At 37.0% G+C, this 23,483-nt stretch overlaps 3 protein-coding genes and 2 long non-coding RNA genes across 8 annotated transcripts in view; all 5 read right to left on the reverse strand.

Moving 5' to 3' along the window:
- Positions 1 to 1,757: 1,757 nt before the first annotated feature.
- LOC111483198 lies at positions 1,758 to 20,221 on the reverse strand. Its single transcript, XR_002718328.1, has 3 exons — positions 20,209 to 20,221; positions 14,387 to 14,390; positions 1,758 to 1,834 (listed from the first exon to the last, which is right to left on the reverse strand). It is a non-coding gene; the product is annotated as an uncharacterized LOC111483198 (long non-coding RNA).
- LOC111483191 lies at positions 4,357 to 5,844 on the reverse strand. The gene is made up of 2 exons (XR_002718327.1): positions 5,242 to 5,844; positions 4,357 to 4,654 (listed from the first exon to the last, which is right to left on the reverse strand). It is a non-coding gene; the product is annotated as an uncharacterized LOC111483191 (long non-coding RNA).
- LOC111483155 (expansin-A1) lies at positions 7,401 to 9,044 on the reverse strand. Its single transcript, XM_023129312.1, has 4 exons — positions 8,888 to 9,044; positions 8,602 to 8,733; positions 8,197 to 8,509; positions 7,401 to 8,102 (listed from the first exon to the last, which is right to left on the reverse strand). Exons 2-4 carry the CDS (start codon positions 8,729 to 8,731, stop codon positions 7,799 to 7,801), a joined length of 747 nt encoding a protein of 248 aa, XP_022985080.1. The 5' UTR covers positions 8,732 to 8,733; positions 8,888 to 9,044; the 3' UTR covers positions 7,401 to 7,798.
- Positions 17,872 to 20,763, reverse strand: LOC111483166. Of its 2 annotated transcripts, none has more exons than XM_023129323.1 (7): positions 20,639 to 20,763; positions 19,751 to 19,901; positions 19,275 to 19,337; positions 19,132 to 19,179; positions 18,925 to 18,981; positions 18,269 to 18,332; positions 17,872 to 18,176 (listed from the first exon to the last, which is right to left on the reverse strand). In XM_023129323.1, the coding sequence occupies exons 2-7, from the start codon at positions 19,850 to 19,852 to the stop codon at positions 18,076 to 18,078; spliced, it is 435 nt and encodes a 144-aa protein (XP_022985091.1). In that variant the 5' UTR covers positions 19,853 to 19,901; positions 20,639 to 20,763; the 3' UTR covers positions 17,872 to 18,075. The 2 variants fall into 2 exon arrangements, with proteins under 2 accessions (XP_022985091.1, XP_022985098.1); XM_023129330.1 differs by having other exon boundaries at positions 19,751 to 20,032.
- A 1,091-nt stretch (positions 20,764 to 21,854) lies between these two features.
- The window catches only part of LOC111491695 (NAC transcription factor 29-like), an 18,246-nt gene continuing 16,617 nt past the window's right edge, over positions 21,855 to 23,483 (reverse strand). For all 3 annotated transcript variants that reach the window (XM_023140877.1, XM_023140799.1, XM_023140722.1), the window contains exons 2-4: positions 22,996 to 23,222; positions 22,640 to 22,920; positions 21,855 to 22,553 (exon numbers count right to left, since the gene is read on the reverse strand). In XM_023140877.1, coding sequence (XP_022996645.1) covers positions 22,182 to 22,553; positions 22,640 to 22,920; positions 22,996 to 23,161 — 819 coding nt within the window. In that variant the 5' untranslated portion in view covers positions 23,162 to 23,222 and the 3' untranslated portion in view covers positions 21,855 to 22,181. The remainder of the gene's footprint in view (positions 22,554 to 22,639; positions 22,921 to 22,995; positions 23,223 to 23,483) is intronic.

The following is a 23,483-nucleotide window of genomic DNA, read 5'->3' on the forward strand; positions in this document are numbered from 1 at the left end:
ACGCCTTTCTTTTCAATGCAGATTTCAGCTTTCAGAACCCAACAAAAGTAGAAGAGGTGGAAAGAGAGGGTTTTGAGTTTGACACCTTAGTTATTAGAACACAGACAACCCTGTCATGGCTGCTGCTGCTGCTACTGCTCCTGCTCACACACATTGTCAATCACACTCATCTAGCCCCTTCCCCTCTTCCCCTCTTCCCTCTTCTCCGGCCTTAACCAACTGAGGTTGACCCACCAAACCCCCTCCTTTGCCTTTATTGTCAACAAATTTTAACACCCTCCTCTCTATTTCTCTCTCTCTCCCCTCTCTCAATCACTCGTGAACTTTGTTTACCCTCTTCTACCTCTCTATCACTGACTCTAGATTCTACGTTGTTTAGAGAAGGGAACAAAATATCCTTGTGAAGGATGTGAAAACGTCTTTTTAATAGACGTGTTTTCAAACTTTAAGAGAAAGCTTAAAGAGAACGATGGTTGGTTTACTATTTGAAACCAAGAGTGTTTAGAAAGGTTTTAGATGCAGTGGTACCCTCTCCCATGAATTCTTATCATGTTTGTTTGGCTGGGGATATATCTTGAGGCATTGAATGGCTATTTGAACACATGGGTGGATAAAGAAAGTTTCATGATATTGTTCATATCATTTCTGTCCTTTTAGGAGAAGAGAAGATAAAGAGGGGCCTTAACAAGAAAGCCAGTAAAAAAGAAACAGAAGGGTAGATTTTTTCACCCCTAGGAATGTACTTGGAATGGAGGATATCACATGAATGGCTTAGGGCTTACATCCTCAACAGTGCTGAAACAAAACAAACTTTGAAGCTGAAAATAGAGAGTGAGTGGGTTTTTCTTATTTTTATTTTAATTTTAATTTATCTCCTTGGGAATCCCAAAATCAGACGTTTCATTCAATTCATTGTTTGGCACAGTGTATCAGGAATGTACTATCAGCTGTGACAATGGGGGTGAACAGTCATGGGTCAAGAAACAGAGCTTCCAACAACAACAACCACCAACCAAACAACACACTATCTCCATTAATGAGCTATCAAACTCTGAGCCATAGATCTCAAACTCATGATGCATCTTTCATTTCGACTTCCTTCCAAACCCATCTATCAATCTAACCTCTGAATCAATACATATAATCCATTCCCTTTTGGTAATTTTCAACCTTGCTTCTTTTAGAATCACCACAAAAACCCTTTAATCTACTTGCCTTCACAGTTTGGTTCTACATTACATTACAAGGAAGAAAAAACCAAAGCTACCCATTTCCTTGAATTTGCTATACAGTACTCTCTTTAATGACAATACCTGATATCACTATACTTCCACTTTGTTTTGGAATCTAATAAATGTTCATCTATTTGTGTTCATGATTTCAGAACAAACTATGCTGCACAGGGATTAGGATGATTCTTTCAGCACTTTCTATCACTCTAAAACCTCTTACTACACATATTTTTCAAGTGATCAATTGTTTTCACCCCATCAAACAAATAAAAATAGCCGTAAGCATTAAGTTGGGTCATTTTAGACATAGATCTCACACGTTTTAAAAACTTTAAAGGAAAATTTAAAAGGAAAAATCCGAACAAGACAATATCTACTAACGTTTAACTGTTACTATGCTAAATCATTAGGCCAAAGTGAGCATGATTTGAAAAGGTTTGTGTTTGGTGAAGTGAGTGGTCTGACAAAGGACAATCGGAAGCAGAAGATGAGGGCAATATTGAGAAGTAGAGGTGTGTAAAAGTATTGGTAAACGCCTAAATTTCCCCCCCTTCGTTAACTTCATCCTTTTCAGGTCTGGTCTGGTCTGGCCTGATCTGCACCTCCCATAAAAAATAAAATAAGAACTAATTTTTAGGGGTTTAAATTGAATATTTAGCATTTGTTTCTATCTTCTGCCAATCCCACGTGCGGCATTTCTAGCCCTACAGAACTGAGCCCTCTGACTGCTTCCTAATAGCAGAATTATTGCGACTTTTGACAGCTTACCTGAACAAGCAAACTTAGGATCCCCTTCTCATACAACACTTGTGCAAACTCTGTCCTCTTCATTCTCTTCTCCCTATTTCCTTTTCATACTGAATGAAACGCAAGAACCAAAAACACATCAGCCGTGAAAGCTTGAGAATTTTCATCAACTTGGATCATCCAGACAACACCAAAATCAAACTGGATTATCTCAGAAATCTTGTTCTAAATAATTGGTTTATACATAATACGTAAAGGACAGAACCCACTGCTGTTTTGGCTTCTTCCAAGATGGAAAAAACAGGAACTCCATTATATTGGCAGTGCCAACTAACCTTCTTCAACCCCAAATGGGCAGCAAAGGATGCCAAGGGTAGCTAGCTAGGAGCCTGAGCATATAAGGAGTATGAATGTAATAAAGGAATTTGGTAAGAAATGGCCCACAATATAAATGGTAGGGCTGAGCCAAAATATTCTGTTGGGTTTGCTCCCTTGGAAGGATACGGAATGGATGCTAAAGGTAGTGCCGAAGGGTACCCTTCAGTGCAGAGAACAAACAAAAATGAATCTTTATGTTGGGATTTGCAAATACCAATATATAAAGCATATCACTTAAAAGATCTCTCACTTTTCCATGTTTGTATGTTAAAAGTAATCCAGAGGAACCAATCAACCAACCCAGATACAAATCCCATGATGCTCCTTTATCATTCCAACATGTTGTGTGAACAACCCTGAAGAAGAGATAAGAAAAGAATGGAAGATTGATCATTTGATTTCAAGATATACATATTTGAAGATTGAAGCATAGTGGCCAGTTATGATTGTCGTAAAGCACAAGGACAAACCAAAATTCCTTCACACACGACACGACCATGTATTCATAACATGTGGATTCTGAAATTTCTGTCTCATAACAGATCATTTCGCTGTCGTGTATGAATTCTACTTGGCCTACACTTCCAGCTGAGCTAGTTTTTGCAATAACATCCATTTAATCCCATCAAATCTCCTTAATCAAACATATAAGAAGTATTGTAAACCAACTAACTAACTTCTGTAGAACATTCGTTCTCCTTCGACTCTGATCTGTGTTGGAGGCAACCAGACATGACATAAATGCAGTGTAGAGTAGGGAGAGAGAGAGAATTGAATGAAAACCATGAATTTCAAATCAATACTCATCTCACCCTTCGAGGGTGAATGATTACAGAATGGGACAGATCCCCTCTCTCTTGTTTTTCTGTGTCTGAGCAAATTGATTGTAGGAAGTTAAAGGGTCCAGAGGTGACGACTGCAACCCCAATTTGCATTTGCATTTGCATTTGGTGTCCCGAGAAACAGAGATGACCCGAGGTCTCTCATACTGTACCCTTCAAAACTTGTCATGTAGTGGACAACGTACTCTGGAATCTGGACTGCGACAGTGATGCATCTCTGCAGCAAGAAACCGTGTCCTTCGGCTCATGTTTCAACAAGAAAATGAATCATCATGCACTGAGATATCTCTCATTGTTTCTAACTTTGGTGGGACAAAATCTAGTTTCATTTTCACACTAACTTTCTTCCTCCAGGAATGTAATTTCAAGTCCTACCGATGATTCAGTAGCCTACATTAATAAGGTGGAGAAGGACAGTGCCTTTAGTTATCACATGATTTGGGGGTTTACCCTTCCTTCCCTTTCTTCTTTCTGGAAGTTTGAGAGAGTTCAGATTACAGATTACTACTATTGGTGAGATTCCAAGTCGATTGAAGAGAGGAATGAGTGACAGCGAGGACGCTGACTCCGAAGTAGATGGACTGTGAGATCCCAAATCGATTAAAGAGGAAAATGAGCATAAGTAAGAACATTGGGCCCTGAAGGAAATGGATTGTGAGATTCCACATCAATTGGAAAGGAGAATGAAACATTCTCTATGAGGTGCGGAAACCTCTCCTTAATAAACGTGTTTTAAAAACTTTAAGTAGAAGTCCAAAATAGACAATATCTATTATAATATACAAGTTGAGAGAGTTCTATGAGGTCTCACATCGATTAGAGAGAGGAACGAGTGTCAGCGAGGATACTAGAAGGTGGATTGTGAGATTTCATATTAATTGAAGAGAAAAATGAGTATCAGCGAGGATGTTGAGCCCTGAAGGGAGTGGATTGTGAGATCCCAGAGGAGAACGAAACATTCTTTATAAGAGTGCGGGAACCTCTACTTAGTAGACACATCTGAAATGAAAAGTCCAAAGATGACAATATCTACTAGCCGTTACAGGACTTTTTTCCAGCTATTCTCTAATTAAACAGCAATCTTCCAGATGTAATGCAAGTCGCTCAACAAACTACGGTAGTCTGGGCCTACATTACATCAACAAATGGCAACTGTGGAAGCGTCGAGTGTGTGTGTTCTACGTATTCTCTGTTTAAACAGCAAACATTCTGACTGATGATCCCATTCAAGAAGGGAACAATCTTGTGAATCCCTACAACCAATTTAGATAGTCAATGGCTGCATTAACAAATGAATCTGTTGGAAGGCCTGGTCTTGTCAATCGAGCTGTAGTTCTGACTGGTGATGGAAACAATCTTGTGAACCTCCAACCAATATAGATAGTCAAGGGCTGCATTATGTGTGGAAGGCCTGGTCTTATCAATCGAGCTGTAGGATCATTTCCATAACAGTTCCTGCACAAAGGAAGGGAAAAGTTAACTTAACTTAAACTAACGTCAGCAAAGCTCATCCAGGATTTCCGCATAGCAGCACGTGTGTTTGTGGCAGACAGACTATAAGAAGCATCAAATCATCAGCAGTTCATGTGTTAATTACATACAACCATCCGTGCCACTTGTTTAGCTGCAGCCACTGTGTCAATTTGTGTATACAACATCATTTTTATCTCAATACCGAGCTGCCAGGATTCCAATTTTTAGCATAATATTAAGAAACACAGGTCCTTGCAGCTATGTAGAATCTGATCTCTTTAGTGAAAATACTGCATACAAAGTCAATCCCAAGATTAAAAAGATGTTCAAAGTGTTGTTAAACATAATGGGTTGATATCACTGAAACATAGCATCAGTTGTGGGAATCGCTAGTGTTCATAATTTTTCTTAGCTTTCGATTGTAATAATGCCCTGCTTCATATTCATACTCATCCATAAACAACCTAATCGATTGAGTTTTAACGGAGATTGAAGATTCTAAAGAGCCATAAACCACAAATAATCACATCCGAAGAAACTACAAATTTACAAGAAGCAAAGCAACTCACTTCGACGATCAGCCGTCAACGAGTGCAATTTCATTTCTATCAACCTTGCACTGAGCTCCCCGTCGCTAACCTTCAGCATTTTCGACGAAGAAAGCGACAATCCATGCACGGTGGAAATGGAGGAGATTGAAGGTCCAAGTCGGAGACGAGAATTCTAGGGCATCGAACCTCATTAAGAAGGAAATCGAAGATGGGGTAATGATCATAGTCCAGATCGGAGGTGAGGAGTTTGGGGTTTTACATGTCGAGAACGCGGCCCACTGCAGAGCTCGACAGATTTGAGGGCGAAGAGAGCGGTGGAGTGATTCCAGACAAGTCTTATTGATCCAAACTTTGTTCCCCATAGGTATACATTTTTATGTGCTTAGGAAGTGATTCTACACAATGCCTTATTGGTGCTATTGTATGAATGAGGTTGGAAGGTGATAATTTTACAGAAAACGAGCATTAAACATATCAATATGAGTGCTCTTCAAGTTCTTCCTTGCTTATTTCGGCACCGGTCGAAGTCCAGGGATTTCAAATTCTGGACAAGAAAATGGCATCCTTTCTGAAGTATGCCGAACAGAAGGTCTAAGGCCCCAGCACAATTGGGCTTCTTCTTCTGGCCCTTGTGCTGTTTCATTGTTAGACCATCCCTTATTTCCTTCGGAAAGTTCGCCAGAGATTACAGGTCGGAGGTTGGAGGGGAACGAATCATTTCTGATAAGGACGTGGAAACTTGTCCTTAATAGACACGTTCTAAAATCATTAAGCCAACGGTGATACGTAACGGACAAAAACGTACAATATTTGCTAGCGATGAATGGTAGGCTTGGGCTTTTCTTTGGATGATTTTGTTGTTCATTCAAACTCTTTATACATCCAAATTTGTTCATATCAAACACCATGGTGATAGGAATACCATTAGCTATGTAGTTAGTGTATTAAGAGTATACTAGTAGTAATTCGTTGTTAGATAAAATCTGAGTTTTTACAGTTTTCCTTATTCACACGATTTCAAAAAATCTCCCTTTTACCATAATTTTAGACTGAAATTTTGTAAGGAATGGCACAGATCGGTGTATATCATTGCAGAGGAGCCAACTTATCATAGCTCAAGTGGTTAGAGCTTTGACCTAACATCACACAGGTCTCAGGTTCGAGCAGAAGAAAATGCAAAGTCAACCTATACAGGCACACAGGTTCGAGCAGAAGAAAATGCAAAGTCAACCTATACAGGCACAAGGGTTATGGCATGCTGCCTCGAGCCAGAGGAAGGAGAAACGATTGAGTATCGGGAGGATCGGCCGGCGTTCGCCGCCATATTACGATCTGTGCCCCCAGAGATGCTGGCATCTCTCTCCACCAAGCGCACCGCGCAATCAAATCCCGTTGGGGTCCCCACGGGGCGTATACGCAGGAAAGGCAGGAATTACTTGAGCAAACTTAGGAACAAGGAAAAGGCCGAAAAGGCCCAAAGATCTCACCGGTTATGGGAGCACCTAGGGACGATTTCGGCCCCAAAGATCTCACCGGTTTATGGGAGCACCTAGGGACGAAGCAAGCACATAGAAATCAGATTCCACTACATATACTACAGGTTGAAGTAAAGGGTTATGAATAGAATGAGAAAGGAGGAAGGCTGACAATTGCATAGTAAAGGGTTGGTTCCAAGTACCTCGATTACTTGGGGGAGTATGACAAAGCGGCTCTTGCTCACCCGACACGATCCCAACACAATTATCGGTGGTGAACAAGAATTAGGGATTAGATGCGGACAAAATATTCACTAATGGCTGAGATGTTCAATCGACTCCCTCCTCTTTGTGGGAGTCCGGACCCTACCAATGCATTTGAGTTCTATCGGGAGATTCCGTGCTTACTGTCACAGAATCCTAGCAAATCATTCTACTATTTTGTGGTTCTTTTAGTTGCAGTCCAAATGGTTTGGCCCAAAACAATTGGGTTTAGGTTTAAAGTTTAGAAACTCAGAAGCAGGACAACCGTTGTGTGGTAGAGAACAGAACCACCGAATTTGGGATGATAATTGATATGTTAGCTGTGAGCTATACTCGAATTGGGCATGATATTTAAGTTTGGGGCAGATGGGAGAACGAATAACAGAGAGGTAGCACCTCTCGAAAACATTAATAAGAAAACAGAGATACAGAACACAATTAAATAAAAGTCTGCGTTTTTCATTACTTGAGGAAACTGAAAATTTACACTTTCAGCAACCAATAATACATCAAATACAACCATGAACTCACAATAGTAACTAAAATGCAGGCGGGTGGTTAGAGCCCACCTCTGCCAACTCTTGCTTTATAGCAAAAGTTAGGGTAAAAAATCACAATAAGTAGCCATTAAGCCACTCATTCAATGTTGCAATTTGAATCAAAATGATAGGAAAGAGCTTACCAAAACAAGCCCTTTCCTCATTTTTTGACCCAAACGCTCACATAGTGTATACTATTATCTAATACTCTAGTATACTTTAAGGTAAACAAAAAGAAAAAAAATCACACTAAATTCTGCATAACCATAGAAGCTTATTTTAGCTAGAGGTGATAAATCAGAATTGGGCACCACTGTATGTCTGTCCAAAGGACCAGCCGGCTGGGACAGCGTTGTTAGCGATGACTGTGCGGCCGTCGCTGGTAGTGACCTTGAAGGACAGGCTTTGGCCATTGAGGTAGCTGTTGCTCTGCCAGTTCTGTCCCCAGTTCCTAGACATTGCTTGCCAACCAGTTCTTGATCCTTTGATGGAAACTGCGTGTACATCACCAGCACCACCCACGTTTGTGATGAGGACCAGGTTGAAGTAGGAGTGCCCATTGATGGTGAATCTTATACCTCCCCTTCTCCTGCAGGGTACCCTACAAAAAGAAAACCCCACCAAAACTTATTAAATTAAACGCCTCTGTAATACATCCCCTGCACTTTAAAACTCTGTTCATATGCCTTGCTTACCTTCTGTAAGCAACAGGCACAATTCCTGCTTTATACTGAGCAATGTGTTGGAATACAGGCTGAGAGAGATCAAAGTGTTGTAGAGGAGGGTTGCACCAGCCTCCAGCGTTGTTGGGTAGGGCATTGTTTGGAGGACAGAAATTGGTGGCTGTTACCACAATGGAGCCTGGCAAGCACCATTTAGGGTCACTGGCACACCTAATCTCATAGCAAGACCCACAGCTCAACCCATTGTTGAACAGAGCCGTACTCAGAGCAGCAGTGTTTGTCCCATAGCCTTGGCTATATAAGTTGCCATACCCACAAGCCCCACCTGCACAATTTCATCAAACACAAAAAGAGTTCAGCCATATTTCACATTGTCTGCCAATGGCATGGATAAAATGGTGGTTGTTTGGTGCATACCCATCGTCCCAGAAGCATCACTCCCACCATAGAAGGTGGCGTGAGCACTAGTCCAGCCTCCACCTGCATAGGCATCAACAGAGGACACTATGGCATAGAAAGCTGCCAAAAAGACAAGGACAGAAGCCATTCCTGCAACAGAGAGAGAGAGAGAGAGAGAGAGAGTTCAACTTTCAGCAAATCTTCTATTTCTGTTTTCCCATTTTCAAATTAACATGATTGCAGAAGAAAATGTATATGTGTGTGTGTGAGAGAGAAAGATAGAGAGAGAGGAGAAGATGATTACCAGAAGGAAAGATGTAAGAAATGAAGGAACAGAAAGGAGGATAGGAGTGAGAGATTAGGAGAGTTTAGGGGACAATATATAGAAATCCTGAGAGAGGGGGGAAAGGGAAAGGGTGGCTAAGACTAATTAACCACCGTCGCTACAGACCAACACTTTTTTGAAGGTACTGACACCTAAAAATTCAACTATTACTACGAGTATCATATATCATGGTAACTTTGGCTGTGAAAGGTGGTATTAGGGGGTCCAAAACCTGTGGTTTTGGAGCTTTGCTACTGAGATATCCAAGTGGGGTAAGGCGGTTTGTGCCCTATTGGCTAATGAATTTCCATAGCCATGTGCAACCAAGCAGCATCCCCTTCCGTTTGGCCTTTGCCCCCATCTCTTTTTCTTTTCTTTTTTTTTTCTTGTTTTCTTTCTTCAAATTGTCTGCTTCACTCATTTCAAAATCAGAATAATCTTAGTACAAGCTTCTTTTCCAAATCAGAACAACACAATTCATACAACGAGGATTAGTACGTATTCAATCGGTTTGTTAAGAAAAAATTTCATTCTCCTCTTCAAATGATGTAGAATCTCACAATCCACTTCCTTTGGGGGCGTTGGCATACTGCCTTGTGCTGGCTCTGCAATCCTTTGTAACATTCGGCTTGTTACGTATCACCGTCAATGTTACAGTTTTAAAATGCGTCTGCTATAGAGAAACTTCCACACTTTTATAAGGATTATTTCGTTTCCTTCTCTGACCGAGGTGGGACTTCACATTAATAAACAAAGAAAAAATGAAGATTAAATGTTTACTTAAATTGATTTGAAAAAGAAAAAAAAAAAAAAAGAGGAGTCCACATAGTGTTGGAAGTATATTGTTTGGTTAGAGGGTCCATCGCTAGACAATGTGACTCAACATAATATTGAAATAGTATCAAATTTAAAAATAATAATAATAATAATAATAATAATAATAATGATAATAAAAAGCAAATATTGGAGAGCACGTGGGTGATGACATTTTTAGCTGTCTTATGCCAACCTTCCAATGTCCAACTGGTGAGCCCCATCCTTAATGAATTTAAATCAAATAGACCAAATAATTCTCCACATTCATTTTCATTTTTTATTTTTATTTTTTTTAAAGTTTATTTACGTATGGTTCTCCATATACAAAATATAAAATATTAATATTATATAATCCATTAAGCTTATGAAACCATTCATGATATATAAATAATAACTTATAACATATATTAAAAGTTTTTAAAAAATAATAATAATAATAACGTAAAAGTTCCAATTTTTATTAATTTTGATTTTTTTTTTATTTTTTTTTTCTTTTCACACCTTCCTGCCATTTTGATAACTGGCAGGGAGTTAGTTCACACCAAGAACTCTTGTTTCTGCTTCAAAATTTAAAATAAATAAAATTAAAAGTCTTCAATTTCGACTACCAAGAAAGGTGCATTGATTACTGCAATTTTGTCTTGTCCTTTGAAGAAAAATAACGTTGAAGATTAAATTAGGTAGGGAAATTATGGAGGGGAAAACAAGAACGGGTTTCACACGTGCCTAATACTTCTAATTAATTCCCCCACGTGTGACCGATTTTGTTACATTATTATTAAATTATTGATTAATGCTAACCAAAATTAAGATCTGCATGGACAGTGAGTTCCTAATTAGAAAGATTCTTCCCTAAACTCAACCGTGATTTGCGCCACTGTGTCTCCCATTTGTTTTTTTTTTTTAATTTTTTTTTTTTTTTTTTTCTGGTCAATTACCCAAAGTCCAACCAATATAATAATTCTTAGTCAAATACGTACAAAATTGAATCCATTCTATCCAACTTCATTGAATTCAATAAAATAATTAATACTCGTAAATTCGGGAACGAAGCTAAGTGCACATGCAGGGTTTTTGACTTCATGTTCCAAGTCGAATCCAACTTGTCTTCCAAACGCCTTTTAAGTTTTTTTTCTTAACTTACTCACTTTGTTCTACACGGGTAATATGTTTACTTCAACCATTATTCTCTTTTTCGAATATAATCCTGAACTAGAAAGATAGTCTTATATGTTAACCACATGAATTTTCTTTTTTAGTTCTAATTTTTGTAGGGTCTTTAACTATTAGTGTTGGTCAACCTTATCATCCCATTTAATATTCGAGGGTCAAACTAAATCTAGTCTAGGATTGATCTAAATTCGGCTTAAAGTTAAAATTTGACCAATCTAACTCAGTCCAATCTTGCTTGGATTGGATATTGGTCCTATGTTTTAAGACTAGGTTGGCTCCTAGATTTACTCATTGACATCATATTTAGTACACTTGTCTAACCTACTTAATTCGTTTATCTTTGAATCAACTCAAATATGAAATATATTTATATAATTTAAATACTATAGTTTATGGTTAATAAAAAAATGAATATACTAAATAAAACTTTATAATATCACTCATCTTATCAAATATCAAATAGGCTAAAATTTAAAAGTTCAAAGTTTGAGTCTATTAAAGATTGCATCCATTCAAGTCTGGTCCAAATAGTATTTTAGAGTGGTTAGACTTACGGTAAAGTCGAGTATGAACGTTGAGTTAGACCCAAACTGACCCTACGAACGATGAAAGTGAAATGTGGAAAATAAGATATATTTGTAAAGATTTGGTAAATTGATGTCTCCCCATATCATATCCCAATGTGACACTAAATTGCAAAAGCAAAATTCACATGCACTTTTTCTTTTCTATCACTAAGAACAGAGAAGAATGCTGCGAAAGTAAACTCCTTTTTGTAACCACTAATCATATTTTCTAAGTGGAAGAAAATAAATAAAAAATAAAAAATAAAATCTGGTCAACTTTCTTGATTTGACTTCTTCCTTTTCACTTCTTAATTCACATGCTTTGTTTATTTTTATTGAATTATAATATTTAAAATAAATAAATAAAAAAAAACATTTCCATCTCAATTAACATATTTCACACTAATGTTTCTTAAAATTTCAGAAAAAAAAGAAGTCCGAAAATGCGAATATTTGGAGTAATTTTAGGTGGTGGATTTTAGGTAGGTAGCTCAACCAACCAACTACCATAATGTTTTTTTTTTTTTTTTTTTTTTTTTTAAAGTAATTATTAATTATTATTTATTGTAATTATTGTTGAAGACAGAGAAGCAAAAGGAGTAATAGTGAGCAGCTAGCTAATTAAATTAGTTGTAGTCCTGTGCCTGTAAGTTGAAGGGTTTATTATTTATTTATTTATTTATTTATTTATTTTAAATTTTTATTGTTTTAAGAAAGAAATTGCTAGAAGGAAACTTTATGGTGCCGACAAATGTGGTATTATTTTATAAGGGTGTCGTTTTCCCAAGCTCCAAGGTGGCTATCTTATTACACTCTATATACGGATCGTCGTTTACTAATTAGATTAACTCTACTAAAATAGACCGTATTTTAATTACAATATAGTTTTTAATGATAAATAAAAGTCATAGATCATGAGCGATAACATTTATGAAATGTCAACTTCTCGACATTTATCTTTTTTTTCTTTTATTTGTTTTGGTAATTACCCGAGTTGTTCCAAGAAGTTCTGTAGGCCTTGCACTCCAATTTGATGTGTCAACTTTTTAGTCCAAAGATGGTGGTTGGTTCAAGGACATAAAGTACCTCTATGCAATGAGTAGAAAATAATTAAGCTCGAACGACCTTCAACAAAAGGGTATCTGTACTCGAACCGACACAGGTGGATAGGTAGAGAATACCTAGGAGCGCGAGACAACTCTCTCTAAGGAACTCGGCAAAATAGCCTCGTAACTTCAGGAGAAGGGGTGCCTCCTCACAAAGGGGGTCGCAATGACCAAGTTCGGACGACTGTTTACCAAAAACACAGGTTTCCGCAAAGTCGTAAGACCATGTATGGGGGCTGATGCCTGCACAGTATCGGAAGGTCAAGAAAATTGGTGACCTGATGACAAGGGAGCCGGCGACCGAAGCTCAAATCAATGAGTCTGAAAATAAATATGGTGAAAAAAAAAAACGTACTTAATTTGTGGTGGTGGGTTGAAAAGTCAAACTGTACATGAATAAAATAATAATAATGTAATTAATTTAGAGCTTCACCCAATCGCTACCCTATATTTCACCCAACCGTACTTTTAAGTACGTTATTAACTAATAAAAATCATTTTTTCTTTTTGATAATAAAATTTAAATATTTTTTCATTAAATTTTAAATTTTTTAATAAATGGTATTTTTGTTAGGTTAATATATTACTTTTCTTTACTTCTCTTCAAACATAGCGCAAGTTAGTAGAGATAAACGAAGTGGAATTAAGAACGTAATACAAACACTATTAAAAAATCGATACTTTGAAATCTAAGGGTTCGTTCATAAAAATTGTCTAATAAAAGTGAATCAGTGAAACTTGAGTCAAGTCGAAACGTGTAGTCAATGGATAACAAATGAATATTCCCGACAATCTTTTTATTAATTTTGAAAGACAAAAAGACAACATTATTATGGGTTGAAAGAGCAAAATGCCCTATTAAATTATTAGTGAGATGTAATATCAAAAATTAAATTTTGAATCAATATTATTTAGATATTTTATTATGAAATATCTCTTTTTTAATATAAAAATGTGTCTTAACCAATAGCATTAACATATTTGATTATAAATGTTAATATATATGCGTCAGTTTAAGATCATCTCTCTAACTAATAGCCTCAGATTGAATCTACCATAGATATACTAATGATATATATGATTTAATATATGTATTTCGTTGATATATCTCAAAAATATGTTTGGCAAAACATGATAACTAACTATCTAAAATCATATTTAAGAAATTTTTCTATACTTACAAAAACTGACATGTACCCGTTCTTAATAACATGACCAAGTGAGCTGGAATGACATATGGGTCATGTCAATTGGGAACCAAGATGAGATGATAGGATGTGATGTTGCATTGAGAGACCTTAACCTAGTGACAAATCGATTATGTTGTAGATGATTCAACATGCATGCGCAAACGGCATGTATGGTCAAACAAGCTTAGATTTCGCAGTAATGATATTTATTTGGCGAAGAGAAACCTCAACTAAACCATAAAGTCGGGTGAAAAATGTATATGAGGCTTGGGTTCTCGAAAATATAATTTATCTTAAAATTGAATGGAAAAATCTATTTGAAAAAAAAAAAAGCATTAAAACATATTAAAAAATGAAAAATTAAAGAAAGGGTACATAAACAAACTGTCAAATTCTTTGGTATATATTCCAAAAGGTAAAGGAAATAAAAGTGTATATAATCAATGATGCTGTAAGCCACTCACCCAAAAACCCCCCACTTCCATTTCTTTTCAAATAAACCTAACCTAACCATATCCTTTTTCAAACCCTAAATTTTAAAATACAAACATTTATGGCGAATTACATTGAACCGAAACCCGACATGCTTTGCTGAAAGTAAACCCAACTGACCCATCAAAACCGAACCAAACTAACTAAAATCAACCAAATTTATCTAAATTCTTCTTTCGATTTTACAGCACACTTCAAACAAACCGAACCAACTTGATTCAATCGTTTTTATAAGAGACTGTTGTGTTGAATTGGGATAAGCTAAGACCAACTTAAAGTAGCTTGTATGAATGGCAAACACTTACCAAGATTTAGACTAATTTGAATTGGAGGAGGGGCCCTTGCCCTTCTAGTTCCCACAATAAGCAGGCGTCTCGACCTTATTTTCTTGCTTGGTGGAAGCCAATATTATTTCTTGTCCTAATCTAATCTCAACGAGCATTCTTTTCTAAGGATGTTACGTTTTTATAGGGAAACATTCTTTTAAATAACTAAATTTTACGTTTATTTCAAAATTTTCAGGTGTCTATTTCCACCTAAACGTACGAAAAAAAAACTATAATCTTAAAAGTAAAGTTTGAATAACGATTTAAAACGAGAAACAAAGAATTACAAAGTCCCGTGAATCCAGCTTTAATCAACCATATCGTACCTTTTTTTTATTATTTTTTTTTTTAATAGGGAAAATGACGTTGGAGTAAAGGAGGGAAGCATGTGTAGTGGGCAACACAAATCCAATCCTTTGTCACTATCATTTTTAATCTTCTCCAATTGTTAACAAACATCATGGCTTTACCCCATTTGCTAACCCTAAAAAGCCCCACCTTCATTTTTTTTTTTTTTTTTTTCTAATGATTATTATTAGTATTATTATTTTCTTCCATTTTTGGCTGCTTCCGGAGATTATCCCCTTTCTCCGGAGAAATAGTATCAATTATTTCTATTACCATCCTTCAAAAAATATATAATTAATTTTAAAAAAATCTATATCATATCCAGAATTTTTTAAAATAATATATACAAAAATTTCAAATCGACCATTAATAACGTTTATCATCCTTGAATTTTTTATTTTATCGAATCATCTAAAGATTTAGTTACCATCGTTGTTCTAATCTTTGCGTTGAAATTTATGGGTTTAGGAAAATTTATAAATAAAAAATGTAATATTTGTTGTTGAAGTATTGAATTGAAGTTGATGAAATTGATCCCCACATTTGTATACTTTCTGTAAGATTCTTTATTCTTTCTATTTGATCTTCTTCTGATATGTCAAGTTCAGAGGCTCGCTATCGTAATCATAAGCTTATGGTTCTCATGGTTTTGAAAAAAAAAAATTATCTGTAAGATGATAATTTAGAAAACAAGATAATTTTAAATTTTATGGCTCAGATTCTTCGTGGTGCAACCGGAATTCATTTGAATGTTCTTCATCATCTGCTGGTGTTCATCACAAAAATGAAAGTATGAGTTGTTCATGTTCATCATGCATTGCCCACAACTCAACTATTATTCATCAATGGATGAATCAGAAAGCTAAAACTTTCCCAGCTGAAAATTTTGGAATGAATAAACAAAGTCACAAGAGAAGATGATGAAGAAGATTCTGAAAAGAAAAGTTCTTGGAATTTCCTTTTCATGAGTGTTTTACGCATAGTTCAATCATTGTTTCATACTGGGTCCGGCTGAAGTTCATGAACAGCCACAAATTCTTTGTCAAGTCGTCTTGCACTCAACAATTTTGAAGAATTTGAGCCACTTTTTGTTAACTTTGATGGGAATTCCTTGCTGGAATTTCCGAGGTCTTCACACAATTTTGGGTAACAAAAAGGATTATATTTTGTGGAGGTGCATGTAAGGCCCCTTCAAGCACAACCCCATGGCCTTGGTGGTCCGTCCTTGCTGGTCCAGGGTCTAGGCCTTGGGAGGGAATTCACATGCCTCCATCTCAAAGCGGGAACGATAGATAGGTCACTCGTACGTGTCTTTTGAGTAGTCTGACTCAAGCATTTAGCATGAAAAACAATGACATGTATATCAGTACTGCTCACGATTTTGAGTCGATTCCATAGCGATTTTTGTGAAAGATATCTTTCACATAACCCATATTTGAATTCATTTGTGAGATCCCACATCGATGGAAGAAAAACATAGAAACCTCTCCCTAGAACACGCGTATTAAAAATCTTGAGGAAAATATCGAAAGGAAAAACTTCATGCTAGAGGTGGATTTGAGCTGTGCATGATACTCTAAAAGACTGATTTGAGTGGCTCGGACACATCAGCAAAATCAATGCTGCTACATGCACTGCACCATTGTTGGGTGTCTCTTTGGAGAGTAGGAGAATCAAACTCTGTGCACCAAATTAGTAGATTCAAAAGCTTCTCCAGAGGAAATTTGTATAGGAATGCCTAAAGGTTGAATGGGTTTGGGCATGAAAGAACAACAACTCGTGCAGTTCCAATTAGAGGATGAGCATAACTTGGCTGTGGGTTCTGTTTGGCTACTCTCTGAATATGAGAAAGTAGAGCTCCCACAATCCGGATTTTCGGAGGTACCCTGCAAAGTTCAATGAAAACAATTTATAATGTGCTAGATTTATGGTAACCATTGCACCAAGGAGATGATACAAAACTCAGTACATCTGTCGCGGGCCAAAAGGAAAATGTACATTTAACGAACACATGATGAAGTTAACATAATAAGTTACAGTCACATCAATCCAACCGTAGGAAGGCGGATAGGCACATTTAACGAACACATGATGAAGTTATGAGGTGCTGGAAATAGCTGAATCAGGTAAAGATCGTACACTTAAAAAGCAAATACATGATGATGAGAAGGACAATGGGAAGACCTGAACAGCATCAAATAACCAAAATCAGAGGTCCACAGGCCAACTTAACGACTAAACATAGAAGATTGAAGGCGAAATATACAAAAATCCATAATAATTTGACACACAGTGGTTACGGAGGTAGAAGTAAAGCACTAGAGATAAAAAGAAAGCTAACCTCAGAATCATACGATTTCATGCCATAGAAATCCTCGTACTAATCTGGCTTAGGAGGATGAACACTGTTCTAAACAGCCAATTCACAACAAAACTAATAACTTAATCATGTGGGTCTTTTTTAGGTAAAATGTGAGTATTGATCTAGGGAGAAAAACCCATCAGTCTTCAGTCTGCTTCGAAAGAAGTTACGCACAGCGTAATCAGAGGATGAATTAGCAAAAGCCATTGAAGGTCATAAACGGGAACTGTTATGGTGGCACTATCTTTAGATTGCTCTCCATTGGCGCTTCCGGACTGCACTGGTGCGCACAGTGTGAGTGGTGGTTTAGGTGTCGCTTGTTGGGAAGTATTGCTTTTGGGGAAGATGGCTGAACTCGGTGGACAGGGGGTAAAGGATCATGTTGCTTCAATTTGATAATCAGTACCGAACCCAAAAGCTTATAGTGATGGATTACGATGAACTTACTCTCATATTAGTACGTCAAATAGGTAGAACGAGCAAGAAATGCAGAACAGGAAAACCTGGTGGGTATAAATTCTGCTAATATATTTACTGCATAATATATGTATTGAATGCATTTGGGTCAGAAAGAGCCAGTTATAAAAGACTAAATAATTCTCGAATGCAATATAAGGATTGAATTCATAACCTTTAAAGCATAGAAAGCATTACATCGTCCCACATTGCATGATCAATCATAACAAGTGAAGCTTAAAACTCAGCATGTTTCACTTATTGGCCGATATCATTCAAGGACTTCAGAATGCAGCTCGGTCTAAGAGGATCAAGTTGTTTCGTCCAGATAGCTATTCCTTGCACACTTTAACCTCAGAAACGTGGTCATTGCAGCCACTTTCTATTGTGGATTGTCGATCCTCTGCAGCAAGGTCGATATTGCCTTCATTCCCTATCGAGTACAGGAAAATGGACGCCGCATTTATCATTTTCTGTTGTAAATCAGAAGCCTAGGCAGTAAAAAGGAGAATCTGTGGCTCATACCTTCACCACCATCGGAAGGAGCATAAGCAGAGCGCCTTGAACGGACTTGCTGCTGTGGATTTGGCTGATTATGACAAAATGGTAATAAAAACGTCAGCAAATATTACAAACAACACAACCACAACATATGAACACAGTGAAGTACACACATTCCGTGTGAACCGATGCTTTATTTTTCATTCCTTTCTCTACAAAAGAAGGAAAAGTACATGCCCAGGACGAGGGGCTTAACAAGTCTCAAACGAAGATTTGAAGCAAACCTCGACAATTTTAAACAAAGACCTAATAAGCTGTAGGTAATAACTTCTAACCAAATCAAATCTCCAACCGAGATTCCAGGTGGTTGTTCAAATCACATACAGGAAAGATAGTTTGTAAGAGGAAAGATATAGTTGGAAGAGAAAATCCAGCTATGGTAAGAAGTGAGAGTATATTAATTATTATCTTACTAAAGTTCCAAGTTGGTTTTCTGGAAGACCAATTAACCTCACATTAAAAAAAATTGGTGCATCTTAGCAAGTAGGTCGATTCACTGTTGGTAAGTAGCTACTAGACTATTACTAAAGAGCAAAAGTTTACCAATCTATACATTTAAAAATTACGTACAAATATAATGAACAGACAGAGATACCCCACTATTATTAAACTTCATGCACCTGCAACTTTGGCCTGAGTGCTTCAAGTGGTCCTTTAGGTTTTTGAGCTCCTCCTTGCTGTTACAGAAGTCAAAGGAGTACTTAGGCAAGACAATCGCATCAAACTTGGGACACCCAATCAACGTAAAAAAAAAAGTTGTTGTCCACATATTTATATCTTAGTATCCAATGAGCAGTTTAAAGTCCTAGTAAAATCTAAATGAGCACCTTCCCTAATGCCCAATCAGCAGAATCGAAGAAGGCACGTTCATGGTCCTAGACAAAAGGAACATTTGCAGTTGTCAGCATAGAGGACTTGGATCAAAACTAACTATCCCACAAGAGTAACTTAAAACATAACTAATTATTACTTTTGATATCAAAGGAGGCTTCTTTGGCACAATTCCTCCGTACTTCTTCTTGATGATCTCCTCCTGTTTAAAACCATTATCAGACTGTTAAAACAAAACCCACAAACCTTAGTGACACCACAAGACCAACAGTTTCTAGAAAGTTGGGACAAATTCTCGCACTTACACACATGCAGTTAAGAACAGGAACCAAGACAGGAAAAAGAAACATTTTTTTCCCTTGCCTCATCAAGGCTATTTTCATTCATCTTTTCCCCTTTAAGGTTAGCTTTATGCAAAGGCAAGTAAAAGCTGCTCACAAATCCAAATCTTGGCACAAAAATCAGAGATTTTCCTGTCTATCTAATTTCATACAAGTTTCGTTCTATGGACATTGATGACACTAAGAAAACAGGAAATAACTAACATTACATTTCATTCTCCAATGACAGTCTCATTCAAGAAGAGCACACCATAAATACAGAAACAGCACTAACCTCTTGCTGCTGTGAAGGCATAGGATTCTTCTCTTTCTCATTTGGACATTGTATTTCTTCCTCAGATTTCTCACAATGATCCTCGATATTCTTTTCAGACATTGTTCCCTCTTCGTTACAAAAACTATAGGTGAAAATGATGGGTATATAACCGCAAGCGATAAAATAAGTCAAAAAGGTTGATAAAAAATCACTTCCCTGCAATCACGGTCACCGCTCAAATACTGTAATAACATTCCCAAGTAAAGTGCCCTTTGACAGAGAGCGCTTCCAACGAAAATGCTGTCATTTCCAGAAAATTTTACTGAAGCACCTCAAGATATGCATTCGGGTCAAAATGAATTCAAATGATATGCTTTCCAGTAGCCGGAATGATGCAATTGGTCTAGGTGCCGGACTTTACCGATTGGTATGATAAAGTCATTTATTTCAACCAAATACGAAACATAGGAGAAAACAACAACGAGAAAGCCTCTTGCATACCATTATTGACAGAAAAAAAATAAGTGCCTCAAATTGGAATAAATCTTTGAGTTATGACGCTCTGTCAATCGTACAGTTTCCACAATGATCCAAAGCTAATTTAATCACGAATTTAATCAAACCCAAAAAGAAGTCCGAATTCAAAAGTTTCAACCCATTATCCTTGCCCCCAATCTAAACAAAACTAATCCGATTCATTAATGGAGCTAAATCTAACCAATGCGGACTTCACCAGCAAGAAGCGATAATGATATTTAACATAGAAATTAGCTTCCACAGACCTAATGAAACAAATGAACAGTGCCAATACAAGCAAAATCTAACAAACTTGTCACTCATTCAATTGAAGATTGTTGTTGAATTAGAGGATCCAAAATCAGAAGAAGGCATCGATGAATGACTTACGTTACCGGAAATCAGATCGCAATAAGAAACGATGAATATATTAGAAGCGGAGGATCCGAGGACGGATCAAAAGCAAATCCGGCGTAAACAGACTGTTTCTCTTCCTCTGCCTAAATCCAGTCTGATGGAACAGTGTTTGTACGTCCCAACCAAACAAAGCCTATAAGTTAAGCCAATTGCATGAGATCAGAGCGCGGGGTTATCGGCGTTGCTTCTTGGGCCGCATTGTGATTATTGGGCTTTCTTCATTTTGGGCCCAGGTGGGTTTTATGAGAGCACTCCCATTTTTTTATTCATTTTTTATTCATTTATTAGGCTAAATCTTCTTTCCAGCTCAAATTTATTCTATATTGTTTATTAAAATGAATTAAGATATTTTCAATGCCTTTAACAAAATAAAATCCTAATAAATATGGGTTGGACCATTTTCAGAGTCAAATTTCACTAAATGAAAAGTTAATTAATAAAATTTGAGGGAAAGGTAAACGCTCCCCTAGTTCTTAATTTGGAGGGGACCTCACAAACTTAGTATCATTCAATTAATATTAAATTATGATCGACTCTCTGTCCCTTAGAATTTACAAACTTAGTTCTAAGAGACGTTATATTTGGCCATTATCCAACTCATTTCCTCCCACCATAACATATCAAACAATACGTGTATTTTATATAATTTATTTTTTTTCTATTTTGTCCAAAAGAATTTATATCAATTGTTATTGATTGAAAGCAAAGGAAGTTTGTGAATTCTTCCAAAATAATAAAATAAAATAAAATAAAATATAAATATAAAGATACGATGGTGGCTCGTGCCATCCAACAATTAATTAATAAACTAACCAAGAAGCTAAATCATGTTTCCTTAACTTAGCCCACAGTTTAGAATATTTTTAAAAAAATAAAACTCAAATTCCACTAGTTTAGGCGATGATTAGTCAATAATTTAATAATTAAGTGACTAATTCCATTCAACCTTGTGATGTATTCCCGCTATATTTTCAACTTTTTTTTTATAAAACTAAAATAAAAAATAAAAATCCCATTTTTCATACAAGTTCATTCTTCATTGCTTTCCACGCGCCTCTTTGACCCTTGAAAAAAAAAAAAAAAAAAATTATGATTATCTGTCTCTTTGTTGTTAGCCGACTTGTCGTTTGGGATAAGCAACACCATGTCGAATGCCGATGGGTTTCGTGTAAGAATTGGCGTACACATATAAAAACAAAACCACATATTCTTGATAGCAGCCATACCCTAATTTGATTGTATACAGCTTCCGAATCTTCTAAAACCCATTCTATAGAGGTCGAAGGTTCGAATCACGAACCTAGCTGATTGAACTAAAAAAAAGATTTAAACAACAAATTACTCGGAATATCTTGACATTCAATCTATATGGAAGCTGTGGCTTTTAAACAAACAGTATTCACAATTTTTTTCCTGAACTAATTGGATCTATTGCTTTGGTGGGTTTGATTTTGGGAGCTTTTTTGTTTGTTTTTTTTTTTTTGTTTTGTTTTGTTGTTTGTTGTTTGTTCTTCTTTCAGCGGCTCAAGGCATTCCAATCGTAAGCAGGATTGAGGAAGAAGGCTTGGTTAAAATCTGCTGTAGCAGAGGAGTAGTCGAATGGCGTTGCCCCTTGCTCTACTTTGCCGACGTTTGTATGGGCTGCAGTGCTTTGAAACCCAAGAGTTGGGTTAGCACTTGAATTATCATTGAACAGCTGAGAAATGGGGCCCAAATAATCCAAATCCAAGAGATGGGTTATGGAAAAAGTCCTTGGAAATTTCATCATTTGTTGTCCATTGCCTTCTCCTACCTCGTTTTGTGCTGCTAATTCCTCTGTTTTTTCCTCTAATAACCCCTTGTTTGAATGCCTCTTCTTGTAGATTCTACATAGAACCCAATCATCCAGCTGAAACACCCACAAAACAAACACACCCCATTGATGTTAGTGTCTGATTTTCAACAAAGATCCAAAACAGATTCTTGAAGACTTACTCTCATGGACCCTGATTGTTTGACTGATCGCTTGTTTGATTCAATCAAACGATACTCATGCATGATCCAATCAGTCTTCACACCTTTTGGCGGCTTCCCTTTGTAAAAAACCAAAGCTTTCTTCACTCCGACATACTTCGATGCACTGTATATCGCCTTGTCCGTCCCGGTCGCCTTCCAGTACCCGGACACCGCCGCACGATTCGGGCGAACCCCGTTCGGGTACTTTCGGTCTCTTGGGCTGAAGAAGTACCACTCATTTTCACCTGAATCAGCCTTCTCTGCAAGAGTTGATTTAAAAGTTGAGTACATGAGCAAAATAACATAAAATATAGGGAAAGGGTGTGGAAACTAACCAGGCAAATCCCAAGGATCGAACTTGTAGATATCAACTTCGGGGATTATGGAGACAGGACATGGCTTGGAAGTGGCTTGGTTTCTGAGGTAAAACATGATCAATTCCTCGTCAGTTGGGTGAAATCTGAAGCCAGGGGGGAGGTCGCTGCAACCTTTCTCCTTCATTTCTGGAGTGATTTTGGGATTCAAACAGCCAATGAAACAGTAAACGAAGAGGAAGAAGAGGGGGGATTAGGATATGGCAAGCAGAGGAAGAAATGGAGGTTTTAGAAATGTTGGAAAGGAGATGAACGAGGCTTTTATGTTTGGTGGGTTTGGTCGTTTTGTGGGAGTGGCAGCTTCTGATTGGTCTGTTGTTTGACTTCATCTTCCTTTGTTGGCGGCTTTCCTAGAAGGAAGCTCATTCTCTCAGCCCAACCAACAAACTTTCAAGTTCCCATTCCCATAATTCTTTTTTTTTTTTTTTTTTTTTTTTATTTTTTTTTTT

Source organism: Cucurbita maxima, unplaced genomic scaffold (genome assembly GCF_002738345.1).
Source record: "Cucurbita maxima cultivar Rimu unplaced genomic scaffold, Cmax_1.0 Cma_Scf00001, whole genome shotgun sequence".
NCBI lineage: Eukaryota > Viridiplantae > Streptophyta > Magnoliopsida > Cucurbitales > Cucurbitaceae > Cucurbita > Cucurbita maxima.